Consider the following 21,465-nt stretch of genomic DNA (forward strand, 5'->3'; position numbering starts at 1 on the left):
TTTTGTTTCTACATTGCTTCACAAAACTTTTGTCGTTGTGTCACATTTGATAATTTGCGATACTTTGTTTAGCCGACGAAGAACAGTATAACCAGGGGCCCTATACCGTAACACTATTCCAATATGTTTTTATTCCGATCTCCTGACGTCAAATTTGCGCAACCGCCGACGCAAGCATAGGGCAGTCACCCGCAGGGTTGTCTGAACAGACCAATCAAACGCTCTCCTCGTTCATATGAGGTCACTTTTGTTTGCTTGAAAAACGAAAAACATTGCCTACACTGAGCGGCTTGTCTTATCTAATTGGCTGACAAGAGGCGAGGAGCACGCTAAAGTGGAGAGGGATTCGATGGGGCCGAGCCACTGCACTGAAAATCGGTAACCGAATGAAGAGGGTGGTGCCGGCGTTTGCAATTGGTCCGCTTTCCCTTACTTAGCTTGCGGTGGCTGGTCGAAAATCGCGGCGGCATGCAACGGAAGCTTAAGAATGACGCTAAAACGGATCCTCAGCAAAGAAGAGTTGGCAGCACAAGGTCGCAAACGTGCTGAAAGTGCTCGAAAACGTTACACGGTCACGTAAAAAGTTTTATGGTACGCAAATAAAGTCATGCTCTCCGGCAGGTGCAAGTAGCAAATGCCTGAGCGATCAGCGGCACCCATCTTTTATTCCTTTCGGAACGGGGCAGCCTGCGGCTATTCAGAAGAAAATTCAGTTTTGTTCGGCATATTAATGCAACTTTAACGCTACACGTCACTTTGACGCGGTAAGTTCTTGCGGTTTTGTGACGTCGCGTGACAGGCAGGTGAAGTGGGTGCAGCCCGAAAGCTTTTGACCAATAGCCGAAGGCTGATGGCGAAAAGGCGTCGAATCAGAAATAACTATTTTTCTTTTGTTCGGTCAAATCATGCATAATCAGTGTGTACAGGTCATATCAGATGGGGAGCTTTCGCGGTTTTCGTGACGTCGCGTGACAGACAGGTGAAGGGGGGGGGGGGGGGGGTCCAAAAAGTTTTTGGCCAGTCGCGGATAGGGCTGATTGCAGAATTGGAATAGAAAAGTTTCGAATAGTTTCATGTTATAGCGCCCCAGTCTTTAACAGTTCTTTTTTTTTTCCTTTTCTTTTTGCGAAATATTTGGTTTGCTTCAATATTCGAAAATACCGAATAGTTCATTTTCGAAATGAATACGAATAGTTGTAGTCTAATATTCTATTCGTATTCGAAATTTCGAATATTCGCCTACCCCTACTATTGCAATATTGTGCGAGGAATACCCTAAGTGTCTGAAATAATCCTTGACTTTGTTTATGAGGCAACGCCACTGGTGATCGCACAAATGAACTTCCGCGCGTAAACAGAATGTAGCATTTATATCTGGCCGCGCTTTCAGAATGCACTCCCTGCTCGCCGATCGAGCAAAGGCATCGTTATCTGCCGTCGATTTCAAATCAAAGAAATTCTTTCCCTTAGCTGGCCCAAATTAAATAAAATGTATAAGAAGACGACGAAATTACACGGTCGAGGTGCCGTAATAACTCGCATATAGATTTGAAATGTATGAACAAGCGTCTGGTATGCCTTCATTCTGAAGACTCTTGCGAAATCCAAACAAGTCACTCGACATACCAGACGAACTGTGGGCGCCCGGGTGCGTTTATTGGGACCCATAATGGCCGAGCAGCAGAAGCTTTCAGGTTCCTAATTTGCCTTTCAGATGTAGAAGCCGAATTTTGTTTTTAAATTCGCGAGCTTTTCCTTATCACATAGTAAACTGCGGACCGCGAAGCAATTCTGGGAATAGCGTCATTACGTGCACCTTGCGTCGCTGCATGGCTTTCTGAGTGAAGGAAATTCGTGAGTAAAATGTTTGCGTGATGTATTAAATAAACTTCACTAATGAGCAGCATGAAATTTTACTATGTAGCGGTATTGCACGTTCAAAATACCCTGCACAAGCACAAAGGAGAGCACGTACCCCATGTTTTTAATACCTCGAGCTTCCACGACGCCGTGACTGTCTTGGATAAGAATACGGGATTTTAGAAAAGTTGCATTATTTACTTCTTAAGTTTTCGAACAAATGCGTACATCAAGATTTGTGCAATAATTATACAATAATTAATTAAGAATAGTTCACAAAATAACTTTTTTTTTTATAGTGATTGACTTCGGGGGGTGTGTTGTAATTGTACAATTAAAGGCAGCCAGTACTCAAAGCAGACAACTTTTTCCATATAAACTCTGTGCCTTGTACCTGTGTCTAGAAATAAGTGTACTCAAAATCAGCATTTAAATTAATTGCGTTTCCGGTTAGCATGTTTCCGCGCTGTAGAAATTACTGTACAGGAAACTAGGTCAACGTGGAGGGAGGAGCGTGAAAGCGAGAGCAGGGGGGGGGGGGGGGTATTCTGCAAGCGTCCACCAAGTGGACAGGTCCATTTCGTCTGTTGCTAAAGTGCTGATTGGCTGGGAGTGCCTGTCTCCTTCTGACGCGTACCCCAGCCCAGCCAATCAGAACTTCAGCAGCAGATGAAATGGACTTGCTCACTAGGTGAACACTTACAGAATAGCGCCCCCCCCCCCCTTAAGACTGCAGTATGTGACTGACTGATTGACTGATTCACGGATTTCAACGTCTCAAAGCTGCTATGGTGCCATGTTAGGCGCCATGACGCAGGGCTACAAAGTAACCTCTCCTTCCCCTTTCCCACGGGCGTGACTGAGGATGCGGGCTTCGAAAGAGCGACATGGATGAAAGGATGAAATTATGTGCAGGGCTGCTTCTCAACTTACAGATGTCCATTTACGAGTGATTTTTTTTTAATGAACACTCCCGCCTTGAAAACGCAGGCTAAGCGTAGCGCGAAGGAGCGTTATTGCACGCCATGTTGCGCGCGCACTGCGCGCACCAATGCGGCGGCATCACGCGAAGCCCGCATTGCAACTCCTTTCTCCGGTCAGAGATGGCGCCACGCATTCTAGAGGTTGGCTTTTTGCAAGGACATCGCCCTTGGAGCATTTTTGCGTCAGGGCGGCGAGTGGCGCTGCTGCTGCGCAGTTTTTGCGTCTTCTAGTACGTTGGCGGGGCGCTCTTGACAATCCGCTGCATATCCGCGGTGGGGCCTGTGAGGCAGCGCGCCGCAGCGGAGGCAGCGGTGTCTTTGAGAAGCGCTTTCTTCCCCTACTGGCGAGAGTGCCGTCCGGACGGGCGGAAGATGTCCGCGCCCCACTGCTGTCGCTCGTTGATGTTTATGTCCTGATAACCTGCAAGTGAAGTACGCGTGCGTGCAAGTGGCCTGCACGAGACACCGGACCATGGCTGACGCACTTTGGCGCGATTGCGCTAACTGGCTGATCCGCTGCCAAGCGCTGCCCTCGGACCACCGTGTCACTTGGGTGAACGCACAACTGATTGACTTGGCCAACACGCTGCGGGACGGTGTGCTCTTGTGCCAGCTCCTCAACAAACTTCAGCCGGGATGTGTGGACTTGAAAGAGATGAGCCTGCGGCCGCAGATGTCGCAGGTCAGTCCCGGTTCTGCCTTTCTCCGTCTCTTGTCGTGTGTGCACGTCGTCTTCTTGGAGGGGCCGTTCGCTGCGCCGCTCTGTGTGTGTGCGTGCGTGCTTGCTCCCTTCCTTGGGTCCGCGCGTTCCCTTGGTCCGCGCGTGCCCTTCTCCCCCTCGTTGTCCGGCGCCGTTTCAGGGGCGCCACTTTTACTGACATTTGTATCGCGCCGGTTGTGTCGCATTTTCTTCGTAGATGTAGTGCGCCTGTGTTTATCGACGCAGAAAGTTGAGCATGTAATGTTTTAGTGACCGCTTCGCGTCTTTGCATCGTAAAGAAACGCCCCGCACTAACTTCGTAGACGAAGAATGGGCGCTCCTACTGCGTGGCCGTTGTGGTGTCAAGATAGATCTACGGTCCCGTCAACTCCGTGCCACGCTTCCGTGCCTTGAATTCTTGATTTTCTTTATATTTAAAACTTCAAGTTCTTGCAATCGAGTCCAGTTTACTTTGGCTGGGCAATATAGTATACTTACAGCGCTTATTGGAATTGCGCTTGACAAGGCGCCGGATGTTTACCTCAAGCTCATCCGACCGACAGGCTGCTGCCAACGAGGGGTCGAATTTGGAAGCTGCTCATCGCATGTTATTCTGCTAAAGATTTCGGTTTTCATATCGCTGCCAACCGCTGTGCCTAGTGTTGTCTTATATCTCGTTTTTTTTTTCGTTTTTTTCCCCTAGTTGATGGAGTGGGTGCGCAAACCCTGCGTTGAATGCTCCATCCCCACAAGAGGAGCTAACGATAGGCGGCCTCCCATCCTCTATTCAGCTAGCTTTCCCCACTTTATAAAATTTGTCTCTTGTTTCGTTATATCAACGTTTCCGGTGTAGCTCATAACAATACTGGCATGCACGTGAACGACTTTCCGCGGTGCTCAGTTGCCGAGCAGAGAGTCCTGGGTTCAGTACCCGCTTCTGCATTTACCGCATACCGACAGAGCTGAAATGCAAGGATATCCGTGTTCTTGCGTATCGGTTCGCATTAAAGATGCCGCACTATTCAGAAGTTGATCGGGAGCCTGCCACTGCACCGTTCCAATCGCCAATAGCATTTGAAACACGTGTAGCAACACAGTGAAGGATTGTACACGTCGCACAAGAAAACTGAGGCACTTATGTCTTTTTTAATATTTTTTTTGTGTGAAACAAAGCAGTAAAATCGCACGCAACAAGACACTCGCGTGCAGCGCGTGGCTCAATAGTGTTGTCTAAGATGCTTGCGCTTGATTCGTGCGGCGACCGCTGCACATTTTATACGGTATTCTGGCAAGTCTCCAACATTTTGCGGGCACCGATCAGCCCGCCGCTGTATTCTTTCATTCCCAAGGGCATGGGTGGCGGAGGCACTGAGGCGCAGAGGTGGCTGGAGCGTCTGAAGCTGCCTTACAGAGCCCGACTTGCTCCCGTACACCCGTGCTCTTGCATTCGTCATTGGCGAGCCTATGGCGTTAGTGTTTTGCTTAATGCTGCTCACACAGTCCCGATTCTGTGTCCACGAGATGTTATTGCAAATTTTACACGTTTATCTGTAAGCGCCATGCGTTCGGATAAACGTCGGTGTCGCTATTTTGCTCTTCCGTTCTGCCAGTTTGCTGAAACTGACTCCGAGTAAGTTCTTATGAATACTTCAAGTCTAGCCTCAACTATCCCGCTTTCGCTCTCTATTCCCTCTCCCTGTGTAGCTATGTAAGCTAAACATTATGAGGTTAATAACGTCTCGAACCAGCAAGTGGTATTCAACGAGAAAGATCTCATGTTCCAGCTGTCCGGCGACGTACACTGCGAGCGAAAAAAATTTAACCGATAGAATCGGGCAACACAAGAAGTCGGGAACCCTCTCTCTAAAGCTTCTATAGAAACTCCTCTCAAGTGCGCAGTGCCGCCACTGAGTTAGCATTCAGAAGGTGCCAACAAATTGTACAAAGACCAGCACCCGAAAAATGCGCTCCTGCTGTAATCATATTGCTCACCAAACAACAACAGTCCTTCGAAGGGCTATCTCCCCCTGGCCTGTGCACTACGACAAAGGAGAAACAAACAGGCGACCGTACAACAATAGCCTCCTGTCTTCTTCATTTACACCGCCTAGCACCCGGCCTTCTCGACCTTCCAACCATACCAGAAAAGTAAGTTTACCCGCGTAAGTGAAACCCAGACTTCTCTTATGAAGAGTATTTTATAAACTGCGATACCTCCATCTTTTGTTTAACCTCTCAGAAACGAGCCGAGTTGGCCACGAAACGCCGCGCTTAATAAATCACACTTTTTTTGTTTGCGGCGTTGTTAACTTCACAATCTTTGTCCCTCTGTGCGGGCAGGCTTGCTTGCTTGCTTGCTTCCTTCCTTCCTTGCCTGGGAGGTGGGAGAATGGAGTGGTACAGGGAAATACTGCTCATGATGGCCATTGTTTACTCGTATGAAGCCCCGTTGTGTTGCCTTGAAAGGTAGGTATTGAGATAGTACAAGCTTATTGACAACAAATTGGAGTAAGCATACTGGGCGGCCCGCTGGGATACAGATTAAAGTTTATTGTAAGCGCCCATATACGCTTTCAACAAGTCGAGAATAAGTAGTGCCTGTATCAAAGGGCGGGACTCGGGAGGCACGCGCACGCGCTACCTTCACCGCGCCAGCAAACTGCGACCAAATAAAGCGAAGGCTTTGCAATCAGACGTCGCGCTTTCGAAGTTGGTACCGCGCTTTTTAATCAGATGCACTTGTATCATCTCCTGTTATTTCGTTGTTGAGCGTTTCCCTACAGGTGAGGGGTTATTAAAACTGGACTGGCGCACAATCCCAACAGTCCGCTTAGCCGGTATGTTGTCAGGCTTAGGCGCACGTGAAAGAACCGCAAAGTGCACAGAAATTAACCATGAATCATTGATGCGACGTCCCTGAAATCACTTGAAGACGCAAATTCCGCCAGTTTCGGGAAAACGAAAATAAATAAAACGCAGTCAACACAGCGATTAGCTTCTCTCTCTTTGTTTTTGTTTTTTTCGACAGCAAATCATAAACCGCAGCGGACATTAAATAGTGCGCAGTGCGTTGCACGAGGTACAAAAAATATGGATGAAAATTCTTTATTTGGAGAAAGGACAGGCGTTCCGTACCGTATAGCTATAACGTAATGAACTCCCCGTGTGGTAGGTATATATATACCTTCAGAAAAGCAGCTAGTGTTCATGATATGTCTATATGTGCAGGAAATACTCGTGCTATAGCCGTCGTCGATGATTTGCCGCCAAATAAGTGCATTGACATTGTGCGTACTGCTTTTCCTCAAAACCCTCCTCACGCTGGTGAGTTCTGTACTACGCGAAAGCATTTACTTCGCCGCAAACTTTTGGGGGGCACTGTAAAATAATTTACACCCTTAAAAGTGAGAAAAATCTGTAAATGTGTCTATAATTCACACCCTTAGAGTGTCAGTTATATAAATCACACCCTGAGAATGTGAGTTATAGACACATCTACACCCGTTTTCAATTTTAAGGATGTAAATTATTTTACAGTGCGGATATTTCGAAGCTTTTGTTAGTATAAGGATTTATGCTAAATGTGTATTAAGGACCTTGAGCACCTTGAATAGCCTAATTAGCAATGTGAGACATAACATTAATTTTTGAAACATAGTTATTCGACTATAATTATTTAAAAAAGTTCAGCAACACTGGGGACGAATTACAACAAATAATTGAGGACCTTAAACGAAAAAGTGTAAGAGTGGGGTTGAAGAATATCGGCAGAAGACGAAGATAATGTTCAATAGCAAGACAAGGGAACAAGGATTCAGGATCGCCAGTCACACTCTAGAGTCTGTAGAGGAGTACGTTTATCTAGCGCAATTACCCACAGGGGAGTATGATCATGAGAAAGAAATTCACAGAAGAATAAAAATGGGCTGGCGTGCATACGGAAGGCATTATGAAATCCTGACTGGGAGTTTACCACTGTGGTTGAAAAGTGTGCAGTCATTGCATTCTATACCGGTGCTAACATATGGAGCAGAAACTTGGAGGTTAACGAAGAAACTAGAGAACAGATTAAGGACCGCGCAAAGAGCGATGGAAGAAAAATTTTAGGCGCAACGTTAAGAGACAGGAAGAAAGCGGTGTGGATCAGAGAGCAAGCGGGGATAGCCGATATTCGAGTTGACATAAAACAAAGAAAAGTAGCAGTTTCGCCCGAAAGGCGAAGCATCAACTGCGATAGCAAATTAGCGAACAGCTGGCTATACAAAGCAAGGATAGTAGTTTTTTCCGCCGTATAAACGTAGACATGCTAATTAACAAGCATGGCGCCACGCGTGCGCAAGCAAACATGAACAAATCTCACTCGATGGCCGCGGCAACTGGCTGTCAAAACGCTGGTGTAAGGAAGCGCGGCAGCAGCAGCGAGCGAATCGACCTTTGTGCTGCGTCTCGCATCAACGCGAACTAAGCCGCGAAAACGCAGCGTGCGGCGCCCCGGGCTGCCCAAACTAGAACTAGTGTAACGCGCCCCCCTCATTACCCTCCCCCCGGATCCTTGCGCGCGACGGAAAGCGGCGCGCTTCCTCCCCTCTTTCCTCGCTTGAGCCGCGATCTGCCTGGCTCACCCTCGCACGCTTTCACTCGCACAGGCAACACATAGCGCGCGGCGACGATGTTGTCGCCCTTGGACTTTTTACAGAACCTCACGACGACGGCAGAAATGTGCCTGGAGTGTCCACATAATTGCTATCGCAATAGAATGGAGCTGGACGGGCCATCTAATATCCGGTACATAACCGGTGGACCATTAGAGTTTCTGAATAGGTGCCAAGGGAAGGGAAGCGCAGTCAAGGACAGTATAAAACCAGGTGGAGTGATTAAATGAGGAAATTTGCAGGCGCAAATTGGAATCAGCTAGCGCAAGACAGGGGTAATTGGAGATCGCAGGGATGGGCCTCTGTCCTGCAGTGGACATAAAAAGAGGCTGATGATTATGAAAATGATGAGGATGAATTAAAGACGCTGTTAGTTTCACGCGCTTTTCGAGTTCCGCCTTTGCGAAAAACATGATCGAAAAGATATTGTCGCCTTTCTCACTGGGACGAGATATAACTGCCTACATCAGTATATCTGTGGCCTTGGTGCGTGTTGCTAAGCCTGCGTTGATGCGTGAGGTGTGCAGCGCAGTATACGGGGAACAGCTATAGGGTATATTCACACTGTTAACCACCCGCCGCGGTGCTTAGTGGCCATGGTGTAGGGCTGCTAAACACGAGGTCGGGGGATCAAATCCCGGCCACGGTGGCCGCATTTCTATGGGGGCGAAATGCGAAAACACTCGTGTACTTAGCTCTAGGTGTACGTTAATGAACCCCAGGTGGTCCGAATTTCCGGAGTTCCCCACTACGGCGTGCTTCATAATCAAATCGTGGTTTTGGCACGTAAAACACCACAATTTAATTAAATTTTAACGCCGTCAAACACGCCTGCTAACCAACTGAGCAAGCTGCATCGCAAGGCGCTGGTTAACGTGTTGGCCAACATACGTCTTACCACCGGCGGCGTTGTTTCTCGGCGTTGCGACGTTCATTATTCCATCGTTATTCATTATCATTCCATCGAAAACAAAAAGAGAGAAAAAGAAGACACGGAGGTTAGCCAGTGTGGGCACCGACTGACTATACCCTGTGCTCGCGCCCAATGTACGTTATCGCCACTTCGTTTTCATTTCCTCGCATAGTTGGGACTCGCATAGGATTCTCTGTCTGACTTGAACCGGACTTTTCGCAAGGAGCAGCAGACATTTCCGGCTCTTTTAGAATCCACAACCATGAAACTTCAACGCCTGCCAGGCCATTGCGGCAACGATAGGGCCGACAAAGCAGCGCGCTGCGCCGGCTTAAGAAGTTCCGCGCCTACCCAGACACTTAGACACTTATCGTCTCGAGACGTGATGCAGCGCACCAACTTCGACTGCTTGCTTGTCGCACCGCATTAGAAAATGAAGTGTAATTTGCTATTTCTCGCTTGCACATCCTCAAAGAGTTCTTAACGTTAACAAGTTTATGTCATTACATCGCATGCTATACGAAGCGCTCTTTTTATTAAAAGCACAAATGGAGCATTGGGAACAAAAACAACCCTTCATTGCGCTTTCGACTGTTCCCTGCGGGCCTACCTTCTTGCGAGCTATAACTTGACTATGTGCGTATATATATCGCTTGTGATTTGATGCTGCGTTGACGAATGCGGACTGTTTCCTTATCGGCATTGACAGCGCGCGTCGTGCAACTCTTAGCGGCTGCGACGAGCCCATTCAACATATCCTCTGCTACTGCCCGTCTTTTGACGACCAAATATATATGATAGAGCTTTAGATTAGGGGACGCAAGCGGCTTGCGTAACCGAGGACCCGAAGTCTCATTGGGTTTTATTGGGACTGAAGACTGCTTGCGTACTCAAGCGGAACGCAACCCTTTATCTTCCCCTAATCTAAAACTCTATTCCCTGCGTGTTACCCGGCGCCGCTAGACGACATACCGCTCGGAGAAGACAAGATATTGGTATCTTGGGCTGGAAGGTCTTCACAGAAATAAATATCTACACTAGAAAAGACACCTAGGGCCGTATTTCTTTTTCTTCGTTTTTTTACGCTCTTTTTCATTGGATCGCACGAAGCCGCACCCCCACTGTCGCTGGAATCGACCACTCGTCGGGACGGGTTTTAAGAAAAAAATAGAACCGTAAGAAAAGAATCCTTACAAAATACGGTCACCGGTCTGTGCGACCGCCTTTGACTGCGCAGTGAACGCTGTCGTGTGGCAGGCGTAGTTTCTTGTCACTTTTTTTTTTTCTTTTCGTCTCCTGCACTCACGCTATAACCTGGTTAACCTGGTTAACCTGGTTGCTTTTTCCTCTTCTGTCTCTCGGCTGAGAATGCCCGGCTGGCGATCGAAGAATCCTGCCTTGAAATCGGATGCTGTGGACCCCTTCTGTGAAGTCTTTCTCTAGCTTAATTTCTTTGTTATCTGGTTGCCGGTAAAGGGATCCTGTCGCCGAATTTCGCCGACGAAGGCGAGACCTGGCAGCAACTTCGAGGCCCCATGCAAGCCCAGCGATATCTTATAGGGACTCTGATAAAGAGGTTTTTTTTTTTTTTTTTTTTTTCTAGAACCTCGCAGATACCGTCTATATGACTAATGCACGCCACTATATACATCTTTTCTTTCTTCTTTTAAACCTTTCTTACTACACAGTGTAATTCTTTCTTTCTTTTTTTCTTTTTTTAAGCACAAAGGTGGTATACGCTATAAAGCTAAATACATATACGCGCTCATCCGCTCTTTAGGCACTTCATTAGCATTCCAGCGCTGACGGCCAGCCTAAATTTGACGTGAAAGCAGTGCGAGACTAATCTTTCTTCAACAGAGGTCTGCTTACGGCATCGTTTCCGCACTTTATTTCCATAAAGTACAAAAAAAAGTGTACGGTAGTGAATATCAATGAGGCAGTCCCGCTAACAGTGAAGGACCTCCTTGTAGGCGCGCGCTTCGCCAACTGCGCATGCAAGCCCCCCCCCCCTTTGACATTTGGGATCGAAGAGGGGACTCTGTGCTCGCCCGCGTAGCCTCGTGACCACACCAAAGCATTCTTCGTCTTCGTAATCTAGGGATGCTCGGACAGTTGTTTATATTTATTTTTCCTTACTACCCTGACGTCAGCGGGGTGCACGGAGATACCACTATTTAAAAAAAAAAAGACACTTGAAAAACTCTACAACTCTGGTACTATAGTATCAGAGTTTGTAATATATTAAATGCCACGTTACGTCGGGCAGCGACGTCGACGACAATTTGTATGGATTTAGGGAATGGGGAATAAATGACCCCCATTTCACAGAAGGCATGTCTCATGTTCGCATTATAGCCAATTCCTTTTTTTTTTTTAATGTAGTAAACCTGAGTTTTCCCTTTCACTAAAGCACGCAGTGGGTAAGCATAAATTTGGTATATTATTAAGAAAAGATTAAGCATTTCGAGATCCGCTGCTGCGTTAGCGCAGACCTTTGCAAGCCTGGCTGCGCTGCAATCCTTGGTCGCGTTAAAATGTTTTATTATGATGAAATTGGACTGGATAAAATTAGCGATATGAAGGGCGGCTTGAGAGAAAGCTTTAGCTCGGGCCCAACTCTGACGCAGCCTCTTCAAATACATGTAAAACGCAAAAACGTTTTTCTGAGATAACCCCTGGACCGATTTTAATTATATTTGTTGCATTTCAGAGACAAAGTTAAATTCTAGTGACTGTTGGAAGCGAATTTCGATTTAGGGCCTGAATTTTGTTAAAAGAATTTTCAAAATCCGGAAGTTCGAAAAAATTAGAAGCGCGAAGTGTACAAATTAATAGCTCTGCATTAAGGTTGTTTCACATGGCGCGATTGGGGCGAAAAAATCGTTCTGCCGCGCACGTCGCAGAGCGATTTTCGCTGACAGCTTTTATGTGCGTTTGCGGCAGCGCGATTGCCGTCGCAGCCATGCGCAAGGTTGCCCCCTGCTCACGAAGTATCCATGCCTGCATTGTTAAATAAGAACAACATGGAAAGTAGTCAAATGTTCGAACGTTCCTATTACTATTCGATTATAGAATAAGTACACCATTTTTAAGCTTTAAAAGCGTTGAGACTTTACGACGGCTTGCAGATGCGGTGAGCGAGACGCTGCACAACACCGCAAGTATGAGCATGCGGCTTGTGCGTCGTCGGTGGGGTGGTTCCGTTGAGTACACTCTAGTTTCGTTGTTACTATGGAAGTCACAACTCCTTTCCTGGAGCAGTATTTGCTTTTTCAGAACAACAAGCTACTATTGAGTGTGCATGTATAAGCAGCTGGCACAATTTGTTGCGATGAAGACATTGACGACGGTGGCGATCGAGTGGGCACGTGCCTTATGTTGAGGCGGCGTCTGCTCCCGACCTGGATACTGTGCACCTTCTCCTTTTAAACGAATTGTGTAAGCGGAATAAAAAAAAAACTGTTTATGAAGCTCCTAAGCCGCTGGCGCTGGTGGGTACGCCCTATATAATCATAACTAAAACTGGCGCGCGACATTGAAAAAAAATTTAATTATAGGGTTTTACATGCCAAAACCACTTTCTGATTATGAGGCACGCCGTAGTGAAGGACTCTGAAAATTGTGACCACCTGGTGTTCTTTAACGTGCACCTAAATCTAAGTACACGGGTGTTTTCGCCTCCATCGAAATGCGGCTGCCGTGGCCGGGATTCGATCCCGCGACCTCGTGCTCAGCAGCCCAACACCATGGCGCGCGACATTGCTCCACAGAGCTACCAACGCGTGGTAAAACAGGAAAGCGCCTATTTTGACGGCGCTTTGTTTCGTCACACATTGGCCCTCCCACATCGAACCGATCGCTGCGGCTCAGCGACGGCGCGGCAAACTTGTTGGAATCCAGTCACGGAGAGCCCACCAAGTCGCGGCGGTCGCTGGGCGACGAAATTCGCTGTGTGGCTGAGTGAAAATCGCGCCATGTGAAACAGCCTTTAACAGACATCGCGGTTCTGTAAACGGTATCCCATAGATCATTCAAAGCGGACAAATTCGATAGATCAATTTATAGTTTACGTGAATTTGTTACGTTTTGTACAAGGGTTCTGCAAAGGCTGTATTTACATATTACTATATTTTTTTTGGATTCATGTGTAATATGTCAATCTCGTCCGCTTTAGATGTACTATTAGGCGCAATTCACAGAATTGTGATATCACGTTTGATTGGAGAGTTACGGAGTTGTAAACTTGAGTTTCGTTTTTTGAAAATTTTCGATTCTTGCCAATATTTAACGAAAAAAATGACGACCTAAGTCAAAAACTCGTAACCTACAGTCACTAGATTTGAAGTTTTTCTTTTAAATGCAACAAACCTCGTCAACGTTGGTGTAGCGGTTGCCGAGAAAAACGAATTCTGCTTTTACGTGTATTCAGATAGGAGCGCCCGGGCTAAAGGTTCCTGTTAAGCAAAAAGCTACAGAAATCCTGGGCATTGTCTGCTAATGGGCAAGCATTGTTTGGCTCAGCTGTGACTTTGTTTTTGTTTAGTTTTGCTTACTTTCTAGCATATGCACGTCTACCCGTGGCCTTTCCGGTGGCAAAGAATGCTTAGGCTTATAGTAGGCAACTGTCAGATTTTCTCGCCGCATCCTTCAATGCAATCGTACCAGTTGAGCCGCAACGCCGAGCACGAGCGCGCCTCGACGGAGCGGAGTGATCGAAAGTTGCCGCAGTAGCGCGTGAGGCGTGAGTGCGTCGCCGAGACGCCGTGTCGCCCTCGCAAGCCTGTGTTACGCGCGCGTTCCTTGTCCACGCAAGCTCTCGCTTGCGTTCCCACTGCGCCTCGGTTAGGCCCAATGAAAACGCGCCAAGCGTCTCAACGTGCTCGCTTTCCCGCGAGGTGTCCATAACTCGAAGGACGCACAGCAGCATTCAGTTGGACATTGAGCCACCCCAGAATGTCAAGTTGGCCCACACCCACATTACAGTTGTGCCAACCCCATATTTCAAGTAGGCCTACCCCCAAAAATAAGCTGGCCCACTCTCCAGCCCCAAACTTTAATTTCACCCACTCCTTAATTTAACCTGGCCCCACCCCCAAATTTAAGTTGAGCCACTCTCAAATTTCAAGTTGGCCGACTCCCTTATTTAAGTTCGCGCACCCCCCAAATTTCAGTTGGCCCACCCACAAATTTCAAGTTGGCCCACCCACAAATTTCAGGTTGGCCTACCCGCAAATTTCAAGTTGGCCCGCTGACAAATTTAAGTTGGCCCACCCCTAAATATCAAGTTGCCCACACTTAAACTTCAGTTGGCCCACCCCTACTATAAGCTTCCCTAAACATTTTATAAGGAACCCTATGTATGTCTATGGGTATATTCGTTTTATTTGTTTTCCTTGCTTTAACTTGTTCCTTATCGCCTAAAAGCTTCCAATCATCTTCATTTACATTATCATAACGATAAATGTCTTAACTTTGCAAATTACGCATTTTTGAGCAGATACTAGGCATTACACTTTTCGCGTGACAGGGCTGGGGGAGGTCGCCAATGAATGCTTACGCATTAAAAAAAAATCCCGGAGCAAATTTAGTGTTGACGATATAACAATTAATAATTACCGCGAGGAGCACTGGACATGGGACAATCCGTCTTAATTTGCTTCCAAAACTTTGATCAGCACCTCAGGCATTGCTGTCGCCTCACTTGAGATATTTTGCGCTTCACTACGTTACATACGAACATGTGCGATTACGCGGACGACCAGAACGGCGCTGTTATAGGCCAGCGACCACCATGCGCCAAAGGCTGGTCCGGTATATGTTTAAAGCTGTACAGTGACCGCGGGGCCTTGAGAAAGACGTGCGCTTGTCGTAGCTCCTGCTTTCATTCCGCCACGTAACGGTGCAGAAAATTCGAGCGGGCAAGGAAGACGCTCTTGTTCCGTAGACGCCGTGCGCAAAACTTCCATTAGAGATTAAAAAAGAAGAAGAAGAAGAAATTGCCAAGCTTTTGTGCGCGCTTCCTCCGCATCTCTCCACGTATGGGCCAGATTGCCTGTCACTGTTAGGCCAGCGCCGTGAGCATTTGGGGATGCCCGAGACAAACGCTCGCGCTCAAATTTCACCAGCGCGCACCTGTAGTCGCACGCTTTTGATTTCGCCGGAATTCTCGCGCTTTTCTTTTTTTTCCCCTCTTTTGTTCACTGCTAATATTCTGTGTGCTTGTGAAAAGTATATTGTGTATTTCTGAGAGGATGCGACAGAGGATAGTTTTTTAATCTGTGGTTTAATGTTCGTGTTCCTCGAATGCGTTGTTATTGCGAGTGTGTTCGCATTAGCTGGTTATGAGGCCTCCACAATATGAATAACTAAATAGTACAAAATAAGTAACTAAACGTTAAGAGTTATAATGCATAAACTAGTCACAAAGAGAGAACCAGTCAATTAAACTACGGGCTTCAATTTTTCCAATGAATGAGAGAATGAAAAAAAGAAAGCAAGAAGGGCTGTTAACGAGGAAATCGTCCGGTTGGCTACCCTACGCTGGGGGAGGGGAAAGGGGGGAACTAAAAGAGAGGGAGGAAGGTGGTGAATGTGTACACGCGCGCGCACAGCGCCACGCAGTCAAAGGCACTCGCACAAGCAAGTCGTTTTTAAATAACACTGCTTTCACTGCCTTCTGGGCCGATGATCGATGGGGACGGCGTTCCATAGTGTCTGTGTCGACAGTCAACGATCGTCTAGTCGCCGTAGTGCATTGGACACTGATTATCTTTGTATGTCAAATCGAGGACATAGGAAAAATTCAAATCATACATACACTGCCCTATGTAGTGACAGTCCACACACACCCTAGAACTAGCACGACTAGTTCTAGAATGTATGTATGTATGGGACGCGAGGCATGAAAAAAAAAATCTGAATTCCCAGGAAGCCTGGGCACACATCGCTTCGCAATTAAAGCTTCAGTGCGTTGTAGTTCTTGCGGTCCATGCTGTGATCTATCAAATTATAAGCACAAGCCTTAACAGAGCAGATATTCGCTCTTTTTTTGTTTTGTTTCGTGGATCCCGCGTTCCGCAAACTTTTGTGGCCGACTGGAAACTGCTCGTTTCTCATAGAGCAACCGTGACGCTCCACATTGCTGAGTTGATTCTGTTCAGCTCTTTTTCTTAAATTGCATGCTCTACACGTGACAGGTTGATGTTCTGCTTCTTTCGGCTATTCTATTTTATAGATTTCGCAGCTAGATAACAAATACATAACATGCACTAACAAATTGTCGCCGACTGGGCTTCTAAAACCGGCGGCTGAGCGTTCCTCGCAGTATTTCCATTTGCTGTTCCTCAACGTTCGCAGGCAGACAGCCGTTGACAACGGAGAATGCCGAACTTATTTGGATGCGATGCATCCTGGGCTCATCGGTCGAGAAGCGGGAGAAGGCAGGCGTGGGATGAGACAGAGGCAGGAAAAAAAAAACACATATGGCAAACTAGCGCCAGGGCTCGGTGATAGTCTCGCTGAGGGATAGCGTGGTGCGAATGTTCCCATGGATGCGGTCGATGCAGCGGCAAGGTGCTATTGCGTTCTGTCTGCCTTGGTTTTGTCCTCTTGTTTCTTACCGACGGGAAACAATAGCGTATGACCTCGGGACAGCTAGTACCTTATTGTGTACTCCCATTCTCGCTGCGGCGGCACGGTACATGTCCCGCCAACGCTCAAATAGAACCATGCAGTAAGAATGAGTTCGCTGCATTGTGTTGTAGACCCGGTGCAGTTGTGAGTTTCAGGGGATACACGACGATTGTTTGGGTCATCGACCAACAGGTACAGCACAAACCTGCGGGAACACCGCCACCAACACCTCTTTCAGTCTGCATTTCCTTCATAAGTGCCTTTTTGGTTACATTTCTTGAGGAGCGTCTTTTTATGAGACCGTTAACTAGGCGTGTGGTGCAGTCTCAGGGTGTTCTATTCTGGTATAAATGGCTTGCTACTCATAGGTGTGGATATGGAAAACGTGCCTCAACTGTTGCATTTCTCATTGCTCGGACGCACACAAGCACGCACACGCACACGTATATAGAAAGAGAGAAATGTAAGAAAAAAGGCGAGAAAAGAAACGGCTCGCGCCGTTTGGCGCGAGAGTGGCTGCCACAATCGGTGCGATAATCAACAGTACAATTAATAATTTATATACACTAATTAATAGGCATCTAATTATTTTAGGGAGCATGTTGTAAGCTTCATACTTGAAATCAACCAGTTCTCAAAGCATAATATTTCGCTTGAAACTTGGGGCCGAATTCACAAAGCTTTTCGTTCGTAGTGCTGTTTATCATTGGCTGATCGCCTTCGCTAATAATATGTCCCACGTCGCCATGGGCTGACACAAACGCTTTTAGCGTAAGGGCGTTTTTGTAAATACGGGCCTTGGTGCCTAGCTCCAGTTTCGAGAAATAAACACTCCAAATCTGTAGCGAGATGTATTACTGTTATAGTTGATATTTCCGCGCTGTTCAAAAATGCAGTACGGAACGCTCTTAAATGGTGTGTAGGCAGTGCCTATTGCAGCGCCGTTACCCTGCACGCTTACTCTCTTTTTTTTTTTTTTTGTCTGAGAACTCGCGCTCGTGCAACTCGCTGATGAGACTGGGTGCATCGGCGTGACAGCAGCACGGGCGTGGGAAATTGGGCTTCCGCAGTGCGAGTCGGCGACTGCACCTGACGCCGGGGATGGTGACACTCAGACGTGCCGGTTTGCGTATATAGACGTCGGCGGCACCATGCACAACAGCCCGCTTCTTGCATGGCACACGTAATCGCTATCCAAAGGAAGCGCTCCAGCTTTCCTTCATTTTTTTTTTCTTTTTCTTTTCTTGGCTTGTGTTCGCACGCATGACGACTACCGGATTCCCACCCTTGGTGGCGCAGTGACTTTGGCGTTGCGTTGCTAGGGCCGAGAGCGCGGAGATCGACTGCCGTGCGCGGAGGGTACATTTAGATGGGGGCAAAACTAAAAAAGAAAAAACAAGAAACAGAAAGAAAGAAAAAACCGCCCGCGCACTGTGCATTGGGTGCACGTAAAAGAACCCCAGGGGGCCAAAATTAATCCGCAGTCCCCTACTGCGGCGTGCCTCATAATCATATCGTGGTCTTAGTACGTAAAACGCCCAAAGTTAATTAATTAATCTTATTAATTACCGGATCCCGACTGCGCGCTTTTGCGATTTGTGCCTCACGTTGAGTTTGAGCTGACTCTAGGCACGTTATCCATCGGGTGTGACGTCTTTTCCGGCCGATTTTCGCTTTATCACAGCGATGGGTGGATGCCTTGAAGCTATGGCTTGCATTCCCCCCCCCCCCCCCCTTCTGTTTCCTCGCGACCGTGTATATAGGCTTACAATTCAGCCGGATTGACTTGAGAACGTTCTTGTTTGAATGCATATAAATTTTGGTGAACATCTTTTACGGTCGATGTACTTTTTCGAGAGACGAAGACCGGTGGTGCGCACACTGCGAAATTATCATGGGACGCACACTCCACTCCACACTGCTGTCGCTAGATAGATTGCACAGGTTGCGTCTCCTCTCTTTCATTATATCGTTTTTCTCTTCGCTGGCGGATATTTTCTAAATGCCGCGTGATCCGGGTGCTTTTATGGCGCATCTAGCGGCACCACACGTCTTTGGGCCTTGCTAGTACAGGGATGACCGGACAAAGACAAATCGTCTCTCGTGAGGTCGGATAATCCGCACGGAAGTTGACACCTCGCCCCATTTGAATATGGTGTTGCGAAATGAGGTTGTTTGCATACCGCTCAAGAACATTTACATTATACAGCGTTCATGATACTCTTGGGCGATCCTGTTTCTCTTGGAGTAAGTTTCAGCCAGACAGTCCGGGCTATCATATATACACTATAGCGGCGGGCTCTGAAGTTTGCCGACGGCACCGAATTGACCCTTTTTGCGAACGCACACCGCGAGACTCGTTTTAACTGGTTGCGTGTCCCGGTATGGAAAGCAGACCGTCCTGTACGTTTAAAAAGAATAAAAGAAAAACGTTTTCGTGTTTCATTCCCCCTTGACCGGCTCCTGGCTGTGATAGCGGCGTGCTGCTTTGCCGCGTGACCTATGGGCTTGGGAGGAGGGACGGCAAAGCCGTTGAGGGATTCCCCGGTCATGATCCAAGCGTTGGGGCACGATGAGCCCGCGCCTGTGTCGACTGTGTGCGCATATCAGTATAGTTTTCTCGGGAGAGCGTCGCTGCTTTCGAGCGTGAAGCACAAAAGGCGGCGCGATAATAGCATTGACCTCGTGAATACAGGAACGAGATTGTACCACTCGGATGCAGGGTGCGGCAAGTATCCGCGGGAAGTCTGTGACACATACAACTATGGCTCAGCCATCGCCGTTGCTGTGCATACTTAACTGCGTCGCTCGGGATACGTTCGACAAAAACAGAAGGCACTCAGCCCTGTTCTTGTTGTCAGTGTTGCTATTATTGTTGTACATGCTGCAGCATGGCTCTTCGGCATGGAAGCCTAAACGATAAAGTAAGAAGGGCGGCGGGTCTATAATCGGCGGAGTGTTATTTTATTTTCGAAAACCCTAAAGGCCTACAACTAACGCTATGCATGCGCATGAATGTGGATCGATGTAAAGGCGCGCTTCTGGTGTGAGCATACGGCGACTCTTGCAGAGGGCGCTGTCGCTGCGTGTTGGCCGTTCTTGTGCTGGAGCAGACGACAGGGATGTACGGGAACATCATCATTTTGCTCGAACAGCACGCAAAGGTATTGCGTCATAAGGTCTCGCCGCCGCTTCGCGTAGTTCGTGTGGGCGCTTAAGAGGCGCGCCAGGTAGCCCGCGCGCGGATGGAGAACCATCGGTCTTCGCTGAATGTCGTGGCCACCGGTGCCGCCGCACTTTCAACGACGACGTACGCGCACTGCCTGTGCGTGGCCCACTGCGCGGCGTTTGCCGGAAGCACGCACACACGTGGGCGTTTTGCGCCGCCTGCCTTTAGGCTGAAAATGGCCCCGCGCGTATATACGTGTTTTCGACCGCCGCGCGCATTTCAAGTTGAAAGGACAAGTGACGTCGACGAGCGGCCTCCCTGACACTTTACCGCCGTTCAGATTGGGCAGCTGCGTCCGCTTGACCATTTCCATAGATGTCATAGTCACTATAGACCACCATTTAAATAGTATATCGTGTCCTTCATCAACTACTCGATGGTGCTTTTGTCTGATCTTTGCGACGAGCTGATCGTGCGATCCGGGACGTAGTGAGGAGAGTAATCTCCGAAGGGCTACCCTGGAATCACAGAGGATTGACCACAGATGGGGTGGTTTCTCCTGAATGAAATCAAGAGCGGCACGGAGGGCTACCAGCTGAGAAGCTGTACTTGTTAGATGTGACGTCGTTAGCGGTATTTTCACTGGTGATCTTTGCTCACCGCGGCAGCTGAACTTGTAAGCGTGACTAAGCCATCGGTGTAAACATGTAGGCGGCCACTGTGCACCTCACGTAAAAGTTGCAGTATGGCTTGTTTTGAAGGCAAAATATGACATCTTAGCTTTCTTCGTGATTTTTGGGATGGTGATGCGTACTTCAAGCTTGCAATGAAACGAAACGCAGTAAAAAACAAATGGCACGGATATCAATCGAACTGCGGTTACAAGCGTATCGATTGGGGATATAAAGCTCTGTTTATAGCTTATAGGCTGAAAAGCATTGATAGATAATATGTTCAGGGCCGCTCGCGGGAAGCTGAGGGGGGGGGGGGGGGAGACGACGGAACGCGTTTACTCTTTTCTAATGTCCCGTCCCACTATTTGCCAATCTCCCACAATCGCTATATTCCGTAGGCTTTTAATTAAACCGCCTTTACTGCGCACGCAATAAAGCTCAATATCCAGTGTTGCCTTACCCAGGCGTGCGAACCGCCAAGAACAAATCTTTTCTGTTGAAGTTGCGCTCAAGTCTTTTTACGTCATAAAGAAACCCGCAGCGCGTATTTCGTTCCCTCGTGAAGAACCTGACTCGTAGGGAAGAAGTCGACTGACAGCGATCGCGTAATTACCTGCTCGGTACATTACTTTCGTTTCTGTTGACAAAGGCTAGCGTTACGTGCGGGTGGGTCTAGCGAACGCTTCGCTGTACGTGAAGAAATGCTTGGGTTTGTGTATATCCTCTGTCAACCTAATAGATAGAGGGCGCTGACGCGAGCAGAGGTGGTTTTTCAGGCTCGGCTGTGTTCAGTCTTTCTCGTTCTTTCTTTCTTTCTTTCTTTCTTTCTTTCTTCATTTCTTTCTGTTTTACCATAGCACGACGAAGCATGAGCAAAAG

General features: G+C 47.7%; 1 protein-coding gene across 2 annotated transcripts in view; it reads left to right on the forward strand.

Annotated features, from left to right (window-relative positions):
* The first annotated feature begins 3,057 nt into the window (after positions 1 to 3,057).
* Vav (Vav guanine nucleotide exchange factor) overlaps positions 3,058 to 21,465 on the forward strand; it is a 270,027-nt gene continuing 251,619 nt past the window's right edge. For both annotated transcript variants that reach the window (XM_050195358.3, XM_050195360.3), the window contains exon 1: positions 3,058 to 3,525. In XM_050195358.3, coding sequence (XP_050051315.1) covers positions 3,316 to 3,525 — 210 coding nt within the window. In that variant the 5' untranslated portion in view covers positions 3,058 to 3,315. The remainder of the gene's footprint in view (positions 3,526 to 21,465) is intronic.

The sequence above is a fragment of the Dermacentor andersoni genome, chromosome 1 (genome assembly GCF_023375885.2).
Source record: "Dermacentor andersoni chromosome 1, qqDerAnde1_hic_scaffold, whole genome shotgun sequence".
Lineage (NCBI taxonomy): Eukaryota > Metazoa > Arthropoda > Arachnida > Ixodida > Ixodidae > Dermacentor > Dermacentor andersoni.